The sequence below is a fragment of the Lonchura striata genome, chromosome 18 (genome assembly GCF_046129695.1).
Source record: "Lonchura striata isolate bLonStr1 chromosome 18, bLonStr1.mat, whole genome shotgun sequence".
NCBI lineage: Eukaryota > Metazoa > Chordata > Aves > Passeriformes > Estrildidae > Lonchura > Lonchura striata.
In genome coordinates, this window is record NC_134620.1 from 4,043,718 (window position 1) to 4,058,996 (window position 15,279).

Here is a 15,279-nt window from a genome sequence, read left to right on the forward strand (position 1 = left end):
GATTGTAAAAACTGTAAAAATTATGGAGAGACTAACTAAATGCATTTTTTTGTTCAGGTTCATTATCCCAACACCTGCTGGAAACAAATATTTTTCCTGTATATTAGCAATGCTCTTTCCTTAATTGAAGGTGCCTAATACATTTAGGCTGTTCAATACACAAAATCCTCCTCAATCAGCCCAAGGTACAGTGACTTTTTACATTACAGTTAATTTCTTTACAAGAATCATTTAAACCTCAGCTAGCCTGAAAACACAATAACCTTTGAAAGTTGGAACATAAAAAATAGACAGATACTTCTGTATTTATCTCCTCCTTGTAACACTGCCCATTTTAAGTTGCAGCCAGCTGATCTTTAAGCTTTGAAGATAAGCCTACAGGGTGGGCCACTCAAATCTCATGCTACCATGATACTTAAGCAAAGCCCTCCAATTTTTAGCTTGTCTTTTGATACACAACTTGTTTGAGCTAAATTCAGAACTAGGAGGCCAGCTTTAGGCCAAAGTTATAAAACTTGCTCCCCTCAACCTTTTCCTTTAAATACATTTTGGAATAAATCAAGTCAATGTTCATTTTCACTTTTAAAACAGTTCAAAGAAAAAATGTTTTTAAAAACAAAATTTGCAGTACTACTAAAAGCAAGCTATCTAAAAATAACCACAAACCAGAGACCATAAATGCACCCACAGTTAAAGCTTGTGTAGTGCCATTGTTTTGAGCTTCTGTGAGTTATGAAATGCACCATTAAATTTTAGTGTATTTATGCTTTGAAGTAAAACACAATGGCCTGAATATTCTGCAGGTACATAAATAATACAGAGCAATTCACAGCAGTTGTTGGAAACAGCTCTCTCTCCTCCCCAGTCAACCAAACTAAAAACCCTCCACCAAACTGCAACTGAATTTGAAATACACTGAGAAATTATGACTAATGTAAGTGATTTCACCTCTTCCACCAACTACAGCCTGAGAAATTAAAGTAGTCCAAATAGGTAGATGGTGCCATGTGGCACCTTTCCTTTCTGCATCCTTGCAAACTCCACATTCTTCTCTATCACACACAAATTCTTTCCACCTCCATGTGTCTGAATTTTCAGTATGGTAGGACAGGGACTTCTACCATTATCCAGTCTCATTCTTTTAAGGATCATAGACAACAAAGAAGACTGAGATAAAAAAAACCCAAAACTATATGTTAGGGTAAATGAAGAACAAGGAGACTCTTCTGATGAATGAATAGGATAATTTAAAATGGCAAATCAGCAAGCTTGTGTTTGACTGCAGGATCCAATTACATCTACATTTCAGAAAATTATATTGATTTAAGCCACAGTTTGACAAGGCCTTGCCTCTACCTAAGAGGCAGAAAAAAAAAGGATTATGGGACATGCAGACTACAAATGGTGAAGAAAACCTTTACAGCTAGGGCTGGGAGGAAGAGTTTTGTAAGGCTACCAGAGAAAAGGTACCACGATGCTCTGTATCTGCAATTTTTACTAATTATAATATAACCAGCAGTTAGAAAGTATCACTATGAAATAAAAATGAGTATCAACATTCAATTGTTTAATTTCAATAGTTTCTGGGAAAAAAAATAAGGGAAAAAATACTAACAATATTCAGACATGTGCAGTAGTTTCAGAAAAAAATGACCTGACAATTCCTGAGAAGGGACACTAAATCAACTAATTCTGACACAGGCAACTCCACAATGGACCCTGTCACAGTTTTTGTACTGGTTACACAGGCATGCCTTATACTGGGAGAGCACTTTGATTCTTTAACATAGAAATGACTATCCCAACACAATCACAAATACACAGAGTAATGTAAGAACTACAGTTTCTTTCTGTAAGGAAGGGGCACTGGGTACAAATACCAAAGCTCAGGCAGTTTGTAGACCAATCTTGCTTTTGAGCTCATCATGTCAGACAATATGTCTCTACAGCAAAAAAAGTGACTTTTTAAGGGTCTACCACTAGCCAAAAAAAAAAAAAACAAAAAAAAAGTAAAAAAAAGTACAAAAAATGAACATCCTATTGACTTTTCCAACACTTTGTTAGAAAAGGCCTATATATGGTAAAGTAAACATTTCATTTCATAACTGCTGTCAAGATCCTTTTCAAATGAGATATAGCAGAACTAAAACTAACACTGTCAGCTCCATAAAAGAACTATTCACTGAACATTAAATATATCCACCTTCTAGCTCACCTACACTTGTCCTAAAAATTTACTGACTTATAGTTACAGCCTAGGAGAACCTACATGCACCTGTGCTAAGAGAACATGCAATAATTTTTTTCGTGCTTCAGAAGAAACCTTTGAGAAGTGGCAAGCTAACCTACAAATATACATTTTCTGCACATCAGGAGTCAAACTTTTCTTGAAAAAAATTCCCCACAAACTCTTATTAACTGCTTGGGAGAATAATAGGTTCCTGTTTCCTACTTAGTTACTGCAGATGACTAATGTGACAGCTGGGCTACCTGACTACTGCAAGTTTTTGGGAGTCAGAAGTGAAAGCCAGAGGGAACACGCCATCTAGTGCAGTGTCAGCCCTCCTCACTGCCTGTTTCAGCTCAGCACAGAGGATATAATACATACAGATTATTTTAATATTTCTTAAGACTTTTTACATACAATAGAATCATAGAATATCCTCAGCTGGAAGGGATCTATCAGGATCAACAAGTGACAATCCTGGCCCTGCACAGGTCACCCCAACAATCCCACCCTGTGCCTGAGAGCATTGTCCAAACACTCCTTGAGCTCTGGCAGCCTTGGGGCCGTGACTACTGTCCTGGGGATCCTGTTCCAGTGCCCAGCCACCCTCTGGGTGAAGAATCCTTTCCTGGTATCCAGCCTAAACCTCTCCTGACTTAGCTCCAGCCATTTCCTCAAGTCGTGTCACCAGTTACAGAGAGCAGGGACTGAAGACCACAACGAGGTCTCCCCTCAGTCCCCTCCAGGCTGAACAAACCAGGTGCCCTCAGCTGCTCCCCACTAGGTTTCCTCTGCAGGCCCTTTAAGCACTGTGCTGAAAACTCCTCATCCCAGCAGTAAGGAACTCAGTTGCAGTGACTGCAGCTCTCACCACATGTGGATGGATGTCAGCAACATACTGTGTGTATTTCATCAATGCAATTTGCATCCTGCTGCACGCATCAGAGATCCCTGTTTCTGCAGGCAGACAAATTAACAGCTAAAATGTGACAGTTCAATACCCAGATTACTGTGAAAAATATTTCTTTGTAGGTTCCTTGTGCCTCTCTTCTTGGTGTTTGAAAAGCTGAAAGTGAAGCATGCCCTAAGTACCAATGCTTGGAGTGTTTCCCATTTGTACATGACTATTTGTGTTGATTAATCATTAAATTGAATGAACACTCACCACCTCATCTATGAGGCATCTTTCTCCTAAGTGTAAAGTCTGTCTTTAATAAAATGTTTAAAATATAATTTTCCATTTTGTGTTTGGAATTCTATCTTTTAAACATTATATGTACTACCTCTAAGTCTCAGATTTTTCATTAGTCCTATGCTGTCAGTACTTAGAGACTACAATGAAAAAACTCCTGTAAGAGGTTTAATTATAAACTCAAAATGAACAGAGTTTTCAAGCTGTCAGAAAAGCACTTTTTGAAGTGTATACAATTCTTCGGGTGCCATCCTCTCTTAATGCCACTAGATGCCACTCTCCTTCCAGCTTACAACTAAAACAACAGCTCGCTTTCCCTCAAAGGATCACGTCAGGACATTGGCTGGTCCAGGTGAATTTTCCAAGACCAATGAATAACAAATACTTTTGCAATTTTTGTTGAGGATTTCTCCCCTGGCAGAGGTTTGTTTGCCTGAATTTTCACCACTCGAAATTAAATATCTGACAGCTGGCTTGTACCCACAAAGCAGAAGCATCTAAAAATCAGATCTGCCTTGTAATGAGGTATTGCTAGGCAGATATTTAAATATCTACTTGACTACAGTGCACAAGTGTTCCCTGCACAAGTGCATTGCAGTTAATGGACAAAACAAAACAAGTAGAAAACTGTTCAACCTTTTTGAGTCTTTGCTCCAAAATTACTGGTTTTTTGCACAGAAAGGGAAAAAAGTTCAGAACAAAAACTTTAAACTATTTTGTATAGAGAAGCAGTGATTGCCTTTCAATATAAAGAAGGGTTGCTTATGTAAACAACATTCACAGCCATCTCTGAAGATGGTGAGCTTGAATAAACAATTTAGCTTGCTTAAGACACTAACTTTTCTTGATAGCAGAGCAATTAAAAACCCTTTCTAGGAATATTTCCCTTGTTAAAAGGAATTGTGCTTTGGCTTTTTTGCTATCTTGTTTCATCTTTGAATAACATGGAAGACTAACAGATATTTGAATTCTCTAAGCAGCACTGTGCAAATACAGCCTGCCAGGGTAGAGTTGCCCATGTTCTTAATTAGATGGAGACTAATTGCAGAATTCCAGCCCGTGGTAGGAATGTCTGAGCAGGTCTCCAAGATCAGAGAGGGAACTAAGGCACAGAGAGCTAGACAGGTACACAGTAAACATGTTTTCTACCACGTTTTTCTACTTTGAAGAACAATTTGAAAACAGTATTAGCAGATTTCATATTTGTTCTCTATTCACAGGCTTTTATTCCCACATCAACTACTAAGTAGGTCTGGAAAAGCTAAGCCAACTTGATTTTTTTATTTTCCCCTTGTGTGTAAGCATTCTGCAAAACCTAGTCTGACTTGAATTCAGACATACAATAGACAAGTGAAAATGTTTTCAATATTACAGTGTTCTACTTGAGCTTTCTTAAATTATCCTCTCAAGAGAAATGCAAAATACTTACTCTCCAAATCAGATATGATAAGATTGTCATGAAGCTTCACAGCACGGTGCTGCTCTACTTCATCCTCCAACTCAAAGATGGTTTCTTTCATGTCACTCCTCTCAGTCTCCTTTTCATCTAGTTCCGTCCGAAGCTTTTCTAGAGTCACATTGAGATCCTCAATTTGTTTCTTGGCTTCTCCTTGGAACACTCGATATTCATCTTCAACCTAAAGAACAGTATATCTCAGTTGCATATAAAACACACCTTTTGTCTTGTAAGTAGCACACTTAAAATCTATTTCTGCAATCAGAAAAATATAGCAGAAATGTAAACCTTTGATAGTACATTGTTCTAGTGCAACTCCTTTCCTAGGTCAAAGTTACACTTTTTTTATTCCCAGGCTGGATATATGAGCATTCCCAGCTACCCTCAGAGCAGAGCCCTGCATACAAGTGAAGCAACACCACCACTGTACCAGGGCTGAGCAGCTGATCCAATTTAACATCCAGCTGCCATGGAAAAGGGACAGGGTGGAGGGGGAAACTCTTTACTCTTCATTTCTCTTGCCAAAAGAGAAAAAGCCTGGTCTCTTGTGCATCAATTTTAGTGCTTGCTGGACCTGTGTGATGAGTGATTTCCTTAAGCAAGTGTGACATTTGTGTTAGTGAGTTGAAACAGTTCTCAGGAGTCTGTCAAACTATTACATTGGAAAAAAAACAAAACAGGGAAGGGAAGAAGTGGCTGACTTCTCCCTTTCAGGAGCAGAGGAAGAGGCTTTTTTATGCTGCTTCAACAAACTGTAACATAAGTAACAGGCTGGGATCAGAGGCACAGGAACATTAACCCAACAGCAAAAATAGGGTGTCAGAAAAACAACAGAAAACAGGTTGTGGCTTAGGGTGGGGAATGCTGGTAGGCACCAAATTTAATAGACAAAATATCCTGCTTTTAAGTCATCTGTTTCAGTGATTTTTATTTTAATAGCACTCTCCAACTTTAATTATTAAAATTATTTTAGTATATTTTTCACCCCAAATTAAGGTTGATTCCAACAGGCTTGTGACCATGACTAACATGTTGTTTTGCAGCTAATATATAGTTTACACATTAAATTTGGCATAAATTCTCTCTTCAGGAAGATACACTTTTAAATGCATATGTAAGTTATTTAATAAATTGTGTGATTCTTGCTTTTATATTAAATTATGGTAAATACTTTTACTAGACATAGCTACTGCATAAATTAGAAATATTTGGGTCAAAACAGAACTGGAAATAAACATTTTGATCCAAAACCTAATCAGCACATTGCAGAAGGTGTGCAATTTAAGCACTATATTAGTACACTATCTTAAATGCTGTTTAAGTTTGGACACTGAAATAAGTTGTGGAATTTAAATATTTTTAAAAAGTAACACAACAGTCACCCTGTAGCTCAATGTATCCATATATTTTTTCAAATGCTGACATAATTTTCCTAACAAAAGTAAAGAGAAAGTAATCAGTCCTAACACTACTGCAATCCAATTAAGCTCATAATTAATCTTTTACTTCTGAAAGAAATACAGAGGCCAACAGGCCATTGTGTACATAGGGTGTTAGAATGCAATAGTATTTTAAGCACTACCTTAGCAAGGGCATCTTGCAATCGATTGGCATCATTGCGGGTGTGTGCCAGCTCCTCCTGCAGACCACTGGCCAAGGTCTCTGCTTTCTCCTTATCCATCCTGACACTCTCCAGCAGGTCTTGTATATCTGATTTATCTCCAGAGTTGTGTATAGAATACAACTCGGCCACTCTCTGCTTTTCATGCTCTAGCTGAGCTTTCAGCCTGTTCATCTCTATCTGGTCACTGGCTACTGTGGCTTTGTACTCCTCTAAGGTAGATGCCAGAGCTGTTTTGCTTTTCTGCTCTGACTCAATGATCCGTTCCATGTGGTGATTCCTTTCTTTTAATGCCCCTATCATTTCTTGGGCCTCTTTGTTGTCCTGTTCTGCCATCTTCAAAGTGTTGCTCAAGTGCTGCTGAACCCCGAGCAGCTGCTCCCGCTCGAAGCGAGCGTTCTCCGCCAGCTCCATGTAGCGCTGCTCCAGCTCCATGTAGCGCCCACTCTTCATGTCTTCATCAATTACATAGGAAATATGGTGCTCATCCAAAAGGGATCGGAAATACTCGATCTGACGGCTGAAGTGTTCCAGCTTGTCACTTTGCTGGCACAAAGACTCCATCAGGATTACTTTCTCCTCTCCAAGTCTTTCATTCTCGCTGTTCAGCTCTTGTGTTATTTGTTGCAGATCTGCAAGCTCTTGAAGCGTGGCTTGGAGCTCTTCAGCTGTACTGTGTTGATTCTCTTCCATCTGATGTATCCGTTCTGTCAGACAAGCCACGGACACTTCACTTGCATTGCCACTGCTTCCCTTCCTAGACCTTTCTATACTTGGTACTCCTTCAGATTCTGAAGATGACGGAGCATCTAAGGCATCATCGCTTGATGTCAGCGGCTGATAAACTTCACTGCACTCACTGTCTAAATTATCCATGGAATTACTGTGTTGGTTGTCCATGAGAGTGTTTTCATCCTGACTTAACAAGTCTTCCATGGATCCAGGAGCAGAACCTTCCACTGAAGATGTCAGAGTGCCTCCACCATCGCTGTGGTTGCCAGCTGTAATCTCTGGACTCAAAGACTGATAGCCAAAGAGCTTTTCAGAGTTGTCCAGCCTTTGTTCCAAAGAAAAGCCTAAAGCATTTAGTCTGTCTTTTAACATTCGATTCTCATTCTTCAGCTGGTTGAGCTCTTCTCTGATGGCAGTGTTTTGTTCCTGTAACTGGAGCAGTGTGGACTCTACATCAGTTGGCTGATGGACAACAATGGCTTCTTTCTCTTCAGATTTTTCATCCCCCTCAAGATTATCTTCGTTGAGTCCCAGCTGAGCACGCATGTCCCTTAATTCATTTCTCAGATGCAAGATCTCCACATCTTTAGTTTTTGCTAACGTCAGAAGATCATTCACCTTTGCTTCCAGTGCAGCTCTGTCACTGATCTGGTTGTCTGACTTGGACTTGCTCATGCGGATATCGGATTCGGGGTTGGTGCGGCTGCGGGAGCGCTTTGCCAGCACCGTGTCACTGGGCCCCTGCCCTGCCAGGGGCAGCTTCTTGCTCTGGCTCAAGCGAGAACGATCCCGGATCCTCTCTCTAGAAGAGCTTGACTCCTTATTTCCAGATGAAGTGCTACGCTTAGCTGTGGAACTTGTACCTGTATGTTTTTTGAAAGTTAAGAAGATGAATTAAAATACCATATCTGTCACAGCAGGCTGTGTGCTTTGTATCAGCAACACAGTGGTTGATTTTCTGAATCACTGCTAAATACATTTCATAGAAAATATTGGAAGTAAGCATTAACCCAACATCCAGCATTTTCTGTTTTCTGTATTTTCATCTCATTGCATAGAAATAGATAGATAATTATTATTCCTTTACTTCCAGATACTTTACAGCTTTGCAAGCATTACTGAATCCAAAACACAGCAACGGAATGCAAGACCTAATTCAAGCCATATCAATAACACACTAAATGATTTCACTTTTCTGAACAGTTTCTGAAAGCCCTCTTTATTTTTATAAAGTGATACAAAACGTCCAAAATGTTGGTTGTAACAACTCATCTTAGAGATTTAGTGCTTGCGTCATGGGTTTTTTAAACAAACAATTTTAGAAAAATCTATGATTCTCTAAATTATATTATTTCATGTTATATAATAGTTGCAAAGTCAGTACTGAAAAAACTAAGAGGAACACCCTCCAAAAAAGCAATTACATTATTAAAACAGGAAAAGAGTCTAGAAGGTGCATGATTTGATCATGGTGTTACTTCAACAGACAACTTGGATCCTCAATACATTAAATGAAAATAAAAAGCCCCTCAACTTCCACCTTTAAGACTCAATATATCCATTTACCTGCAATGGTTTTGGGTTTGTTTTCCAGACTGTTCATGGTTGTCCCTGGAGCTGAAGATGCTGTTGATACACAAGAGTTCTTCTTGGCCTTGACACCATTGGTCATTGTCACGCTGCTGCCACCAGCCATCCCTGCTAAGAGGTCATCATTACTCTTAGTCTGAAAGAAAGGGAAGAAGCAGCTTTAAGGCAGCTGGCCCAGAAGCCTACATAGCCAACATTTCTACTGTTAAAGATTCCTTCAGTTTAAAAAGTCCATATTTGACAAGTCATGTGTCTGTGCAAGAATGCTGAGAAGTGCAAGTGCGCTGCACTGTGCAGAGTCAGTAAACTGAAATGGAACTTTAACTCCTTACATATGAGTGAGCCTTTAAACTGAGTCTTCTCTCTCCCCTCAAAAATTCTTAATCTGTCAGTACCAAGGAGAAAAATTAAAAAAAAACCCAAACAAGCAAAGCACAGTAAAACATTATAGTGTAAAATGCCTCAATTTTGACTGGAAGTTTGCTTATGAATAAAAATGAAGGCAATTCTTAGACTATTAAACCACCAAATACCAGGAAGTTAGTACAATATCCTTCAATTGAATATGATCAAATATTTTCTGGTAGACAAATTCACAACAAAAAGCTCAAATCAAAGAAGAACAAAATTCAATCCAACACTAGCAAAATACAATCTCTAGCTCAAAATACTAAGCTACAGATCACTAGAAACTAGGACAGAGGCAGAGGAAAAGCCACTCTCACCATATATCCTTGCCTTGCTTTCAAGCTCTTTTCTAGGGAATTTTAAGAGATGTGGTATTTGTTTGATGGACTTTCTGTCTAACCTCATATTATTGCTCCTGAAACTACTGTTAGCCACAAAAGCTGCCTGGAATGTGACAAGGCAGCAAGCACAGGATTCTCAACAACCAGTCTCCCAAACAGAGAATATATCTTTCAGAATAAAGCAAAATATAGAAATACTAAGCTCTTAAGCATCAATTGGCAGACTTTATACTCTTTAAAAAACAATTTTTCAAATGGTGAAAATCCAAATGTGCTCAACATTTTTCCCATTATATGAGAGAAATTAAAGGGAAACAGCTGTGCTAGCACCATTCCTTGAGCAACTGTATTATTCAGCTGGATAACATATTTGAACTCTCCTCCAACATCCCAGCTAAAAGGTAGTGCTTAGGAGTTAACCAGTTGCTTTCCATCATGTCTGCAAGTTTGTAACTTCCAGCTCCCACACACATCCATGTTAAACACTATATTGCAAACATTACAATTTTATACATTTAGAATAAAAGTGCACCTGCTTAATTAAAACAATAGTTGCATGTCACTCTATTCTCTACAGTCTCTTTTTGCAAATGCAAATTCCAGAACAGCTAAGAACACTGATCACAGCACTGTGGAAAGAGCATGGATGGGATCTGTGCCATTTACAAAGAGCAGCTACAAAACAAAAGGGAGCTTTGGGAGGAGAACATATTTGCTCTGCATGCAGTTGAGAGAAATATAGAAAATTTACAGATAGGAACATTTATTTGTAAGGGTAAAATTCTCTAGGACAAGAACGCTTGTATTGAATCATGTCAGAAATGGTGTAGCTTTCTGAGAAGGTTTATAAAAGGCTGGAAGAAAACATCACTCCAAGGATCTAGTCTGATGTGCATCTAAAGCTTTTCTGCTGTGGAAATGCCATTGTTGTTTGCTGTGCAAACAAGGCTTTTCCAAGGGCTCCTTCCTCCCAGGAGTCAGACCAGCTCCTTGATCTGCCATGGCACACAGCCACGCAAACAGGGAGAGGCAATGGAAATATAAATAGGAAAGCAGAAATATCAGAGAGCCACAAAAGCCATAAAGCCCACCCAACTCATGTGGGGAGGACAGGCTGGGCAAAACTACTAGTGTACAACAATCCTGGTTTACCTGTGATCTGATTAGATTTTGTATCTAACAAGCTCATTTTGTGGGCATGAGGGCACAGGGGGAGAGAAACAACCCTGTGCAACTACTGCCCAAATCAAGGTATTACAATAAGGCACAGAACAGTGATTTTCTGCTTTGCTGCTGGATCTGCCCACCCGCCTGCAAACATGACAGTTCAAACAGACTATGAGCTGTCAGCATCTTTACCCTGCTGAAAGACTGGGGAAATTAGATTAAGCTTTTAGACACTTAAGAGTACAAATACATGTTATCAAGCCAAATAGGTCAAGATGTGACTCAGCTTGAAGGGAAAAAAAAAACGCTAAGTAAAATACACACGTTCAGACATTAGTCATCTGCAGTCCTTGCTGAACAAAGGAATTTAAGACAGCCATTCTTCTTCTGACTTACCCATAAACTATTTCTGGTCTAGGTTGGAAGGCACTGCCTCCTCTGCAGCCAATTAGTAAACAGTTTCTCAAAGCTGTAACATTATACTCTTGGCAAAGAAAACTATCTAGCAAAGCTTTGGAAAAATTACAAACCAGCAGCTCTCGTCTTAATATTCCATAATGGCAACCGTTCAGAACTTTTAAAATCAAAGTATTTTTGTAGTGTATCTTTTTAATTGAAGCAGAAGCAATGGTGTATATTTATCAAACGACTTTTCCCCATTTACTAAGAGCTGTGCCATCCTGCTTAGCATTAAAACTCCTATATTAAAATATGAAAAATCAGATAATTGCATAATTAGAAAGGCTTATCCAGACCTATTTTTATTTTTTTGTATTAATAACCACTTTATAATTATACAATTCATATTCTGTTTTCCTTTCACCACTTTCTTTCAGTGCAACGAAACTTGAATAATGACCTACACAATTCATTTCATCTTAGTTTCTCAACAGGTATATCCTATTTACTGCATCTCATTCAAATCCCTTTATATATATATAATTATTCCTACCTAAGATTTTCTTTGATGGTTCTTGTTGCTGTATTTGAGTTTTTCAAACATCAAACTTCACAACAATCTGTAATTAAGTTACTGCATTTTGCAAACAGAATAGAAGCCTAGACACATGAATACTGAAAACACACTCTAATTTTTAATATTTAAATATTGGTCTCCAAGTCCTGGCTTTTCAGGGACACTGGATTTTGCAATTCGTCTGAAGTACAGCTGCTGTCTAATTACAGCTGAGAGCGTTAGCAGGATCACAAGCTCATTAGCTGAAGAAGTCAAAAAATAATCATCTTAAAAATAAGAATACATTATTTGTAGAGTATGTTTTTGACAAATTAAAAGTGGCTGGCAGTTAAATTTCTGTAGTAATAATGTGTGTGGGGTGTGTGGGTGCTGAACATTTGCACAAGTGCTGGGCGAAGTGGGAGACAAAAACTACAGAGAAGGAACTGACCAAGGGCATTGGGAAACAGAGCCTGGACAGGCTCAGCTCTGCTGAAGGGTGAGTCCCACGGTTTCTTTCTGTGCTCACTGTCCACACGTTTTGAAAACTTCACAAGAAAGGACAAACGTATGGAACACTGCAGTTAAAGAAACCCACTCAAAGCTGATTGCTGGCCTATAGTTATAGCATGAAGAGGATGCTATAAATACAAAATAATTGTTCATTTTGCAACATTATGACTGACTGAACCAAGATTGTTGTATTTCTACTCTTTAATAGGGGACTTTCACTCAATATCCAACTCAAAGGACTGAATAAATTAGTGAGCATTGCAATCAAGTTATTTAATGCCAGCTTTTTTCTTTTGTCAAAGACTATTAAGAGAAATTCAGAACACACATCAGTTCAATTCTAAGAGAATATCCTACAACCTCTGAGGAAAACAATGTGCCAAATGTTTCATCAACAACATCAAATATAAAATTATATTAAACAATCTTTTTTTAAATGCAACTTCTATTGATACTTCTTTCAGGCCAGAAATTGTGATTTGTCCATACCAGTAAACAAAAAGCCCCACAAACAACTAGCTTTGTTATATAAGTGTGTGTGTGTGTGTATATATATATATATATATATATATATATATATATATATAAAAAGTACAGAACACTCAAAGAAGATTCATCACTCTCATCACACAGTTGGCACAACAGCACCGTAGCAAGTAAAAGACATCCAACTGTATGAGTAAGCCTGGTTGAATATAAATCTGAGATAAGCCTTAGTAATCAAGAGAAAATTTTCATTGTGCCTCAAACTGATAAACTGTCATGAATTCTAATCCCACACCAAAACATAGCCAGAAGTGTTACTAATATAAGTAAACTTGTGAAAGCATACTGGGTCAAATCTGTTCAGTGTTACATCATCCTCCTTTATCTCCCTGAGAGGCATGACATAAGAAACTTGATAAGTAAACTACAAAGGATTTTAGTTGCTTTGAGACGTTTCTAGAAATACAAAGTATGTAGTGTCAACAAGCATCAAAAGATTATTTAAAGCTAAGAAAACTGCAAGATGAATTGGGTGATGGAAGAAAGGAGGGACACTGGGAGAAAACCTCCCTGAAACCTGGCTTGCAAGTTCATCAGCTAAAATATTAACCATTCTTCCATAAAAGAAAAGGAAGAAGAGAAAGGGAACACACCTTTTGACTTCAGAGACCCTGCAGAGTTACTACAGAGAAACCTCAACTCTTATACTTCTTAAATTTTGGATCTTTATTTGCCAGTCACTTAAATGGCCTTTGTGGCTTCCTGTGTGTCAGTGACAGTGGTTCAGCTCCCTGCTGGACATCCTGTTCTTGCTCTATTCATTTGTTCCAGGGCAGCAGCAGCACAGCACTGCACACGGGGCTGCAGAGAGCAAAAGGAGCTGGATCCAGCAATGTCTCCATGCCAGGAAAAGGAGGCAGACCAGGCAGGCTCATTCCATCCACCCAACCCAGATGGGGCTGCTCCCAGGTGAAAACTCCACAGCAGCACCCCTCAGTGTGTCTGGTGGTTTGTTGGAAGCCATATGCTCCTCCATATACTGCCCTGTTTTCCTACTGTAAGAGAAAACCTCTACCTTTGAACTTGTTCTGGGAGCAAGAATCAACTTGTGAAAATTCAGCTCAAGCAGTACTTCAACACAAAGCAAAGGCCAAACCAGCCAGAAGAACTCAGCTGCACTGACCCAACACAGATCACTGATATAAAAAAGCTCTCATGTTAGCTACTTCATTAGTTCTTTTTTCAGAATAAGTAAATAACTCTCATCAAATCCTATTAGTCACTGGCACCATTCAAGCATAACACCAAACAAATAACATTCGTCAGAACACAACTTCCACTCTGCTCCTTTTGCACAACAGCCAAGTCCTGCCCAGCACACTGCTCTCCATCTCATGCTGCAGTATGAAAGTACAGCATGAGTGACACACAAGATCCTGTCACCCTGCCCAGTGCTCTGTAACTACCCAGATTCCCTCCAGCTACCCATGCAACCTCTAGTCGAAGCTGCACTAAAGACAAGCCTGGAAATTCTACCCTTTTTAAAGCTTTATTGCAAAAATTACAAACAATCAGAACGTTCTACTGGTTATTACCTTCAAAAGAGATGCTGATGTCCCGGTTTTGGAGAGTTTTGTTACTGCAGACACTGAGGAGCCGTTTTCTGGCTTGGCTTTTTCACTTGTTTGAGCTTTATTTACTCCAGGCACTTTGGGCACTGAGCCAACACTCCTGCTTGCTTTCTTCATTCTGGGCTGTCTGTTTATGATGCATTTACAAACAAATCTACAAGCAGAAAGAAAGAGACTTTAAATATGAAATACAGATGAAAAGCAATGTCTTTTTTTATAATGTTCTATTTAAGACCAGAAATCCAGAAGAGTAGCAAAGACTACAAATTAGAGCCAAACAAAATGCATGTGACTGACCAATGGTTTTTGCCTTTTTTTTAAAGAGATTTTTGCTAAGGACTAAGCACTTCCTACAGCTCCACTCCAAATTATATTTTCTGGTTTTAAGTTCTCAAAGTGCATGTGACTGACCAATGGTTTTTGCCTTTTTTAAAAGAGGTTTTTGCTAAGGACTAAGCACTTCCTACAGCTCCACTCCAAATTATACTTTTTGTTTTTAAGTTCTCATTCCACAAATGGCATTGAACTGAGAATATTTTATATGTGACCCATGGTGCTGAGTTCACTTGTTGGCCAGCAAAAGAAAGGCTTATTAGGGAGCAATGTCCTTTATTTCTGACTGTGGGAAGGAAAACACTGTGGGAGTATTCAGGCATTGGTTTAACTACAAACAAGATTGGATCTGAGAAAACATTACCACTAGCTCAGTAAAACAGCAGTCATAGAGAAAAACTTACTGCACAAAATAATCCAAAGATGTTGAAAAATACAGATTCCCTCAACCCAATTATTAAAAATCACAATAACAAACACATGGAACTTCACAAAATTTAACACAAGTCGCGTGATTATGAGGATTATCTGCAGTAAGGAACCAGAAGCAGCTCACCGGGTTCCACGTCCTGCAGTGAGGACACTCCTGCAGCCTGGCCCAGCCTGCTGTCTCTGACAGCAGACAAC

The 15,279-nt window shown here is 38.8% G+C and overlaps 1 protein-coding gene across 1 annotated transcript in view; it reads right to left on the reverse strand.

Moving 5' to 3' along the window:
- Window positions 1-15,279, reverse strand: part of SPECC1L (sperm antigen with calponin homology and coiled-coil domains 1 like) — a 62,882-nt gene that overhangs the window by 34,550 nt on the left and 13,053 nt on the right. The window contains exons 2-5 of the mRNA XM_021549942.2: window positions 14,284-14,473; window positions 8,795-8,954; window positions 6,458-8,091; window positions 4,849-5,056 (exon numbers count right to left, since the gene is read on the reverse strand). Coding sequence (XP_021405617.2) covers window positions 4,849-5,056; window positions 6,458-8,091; window positions 8,795-8,954; window positions 14,284-14,436 — 2,155 coding nt within the window. The 5' untranslated portion in view covers window positions 14,437-14,473. The remainder of the gene's footprint in view (window positions 1-4,848; window positions 5,057-6,457; window positions 8,092-8,794; window positions 8,955-14,283; window positions 14,474-15,279) is intronic.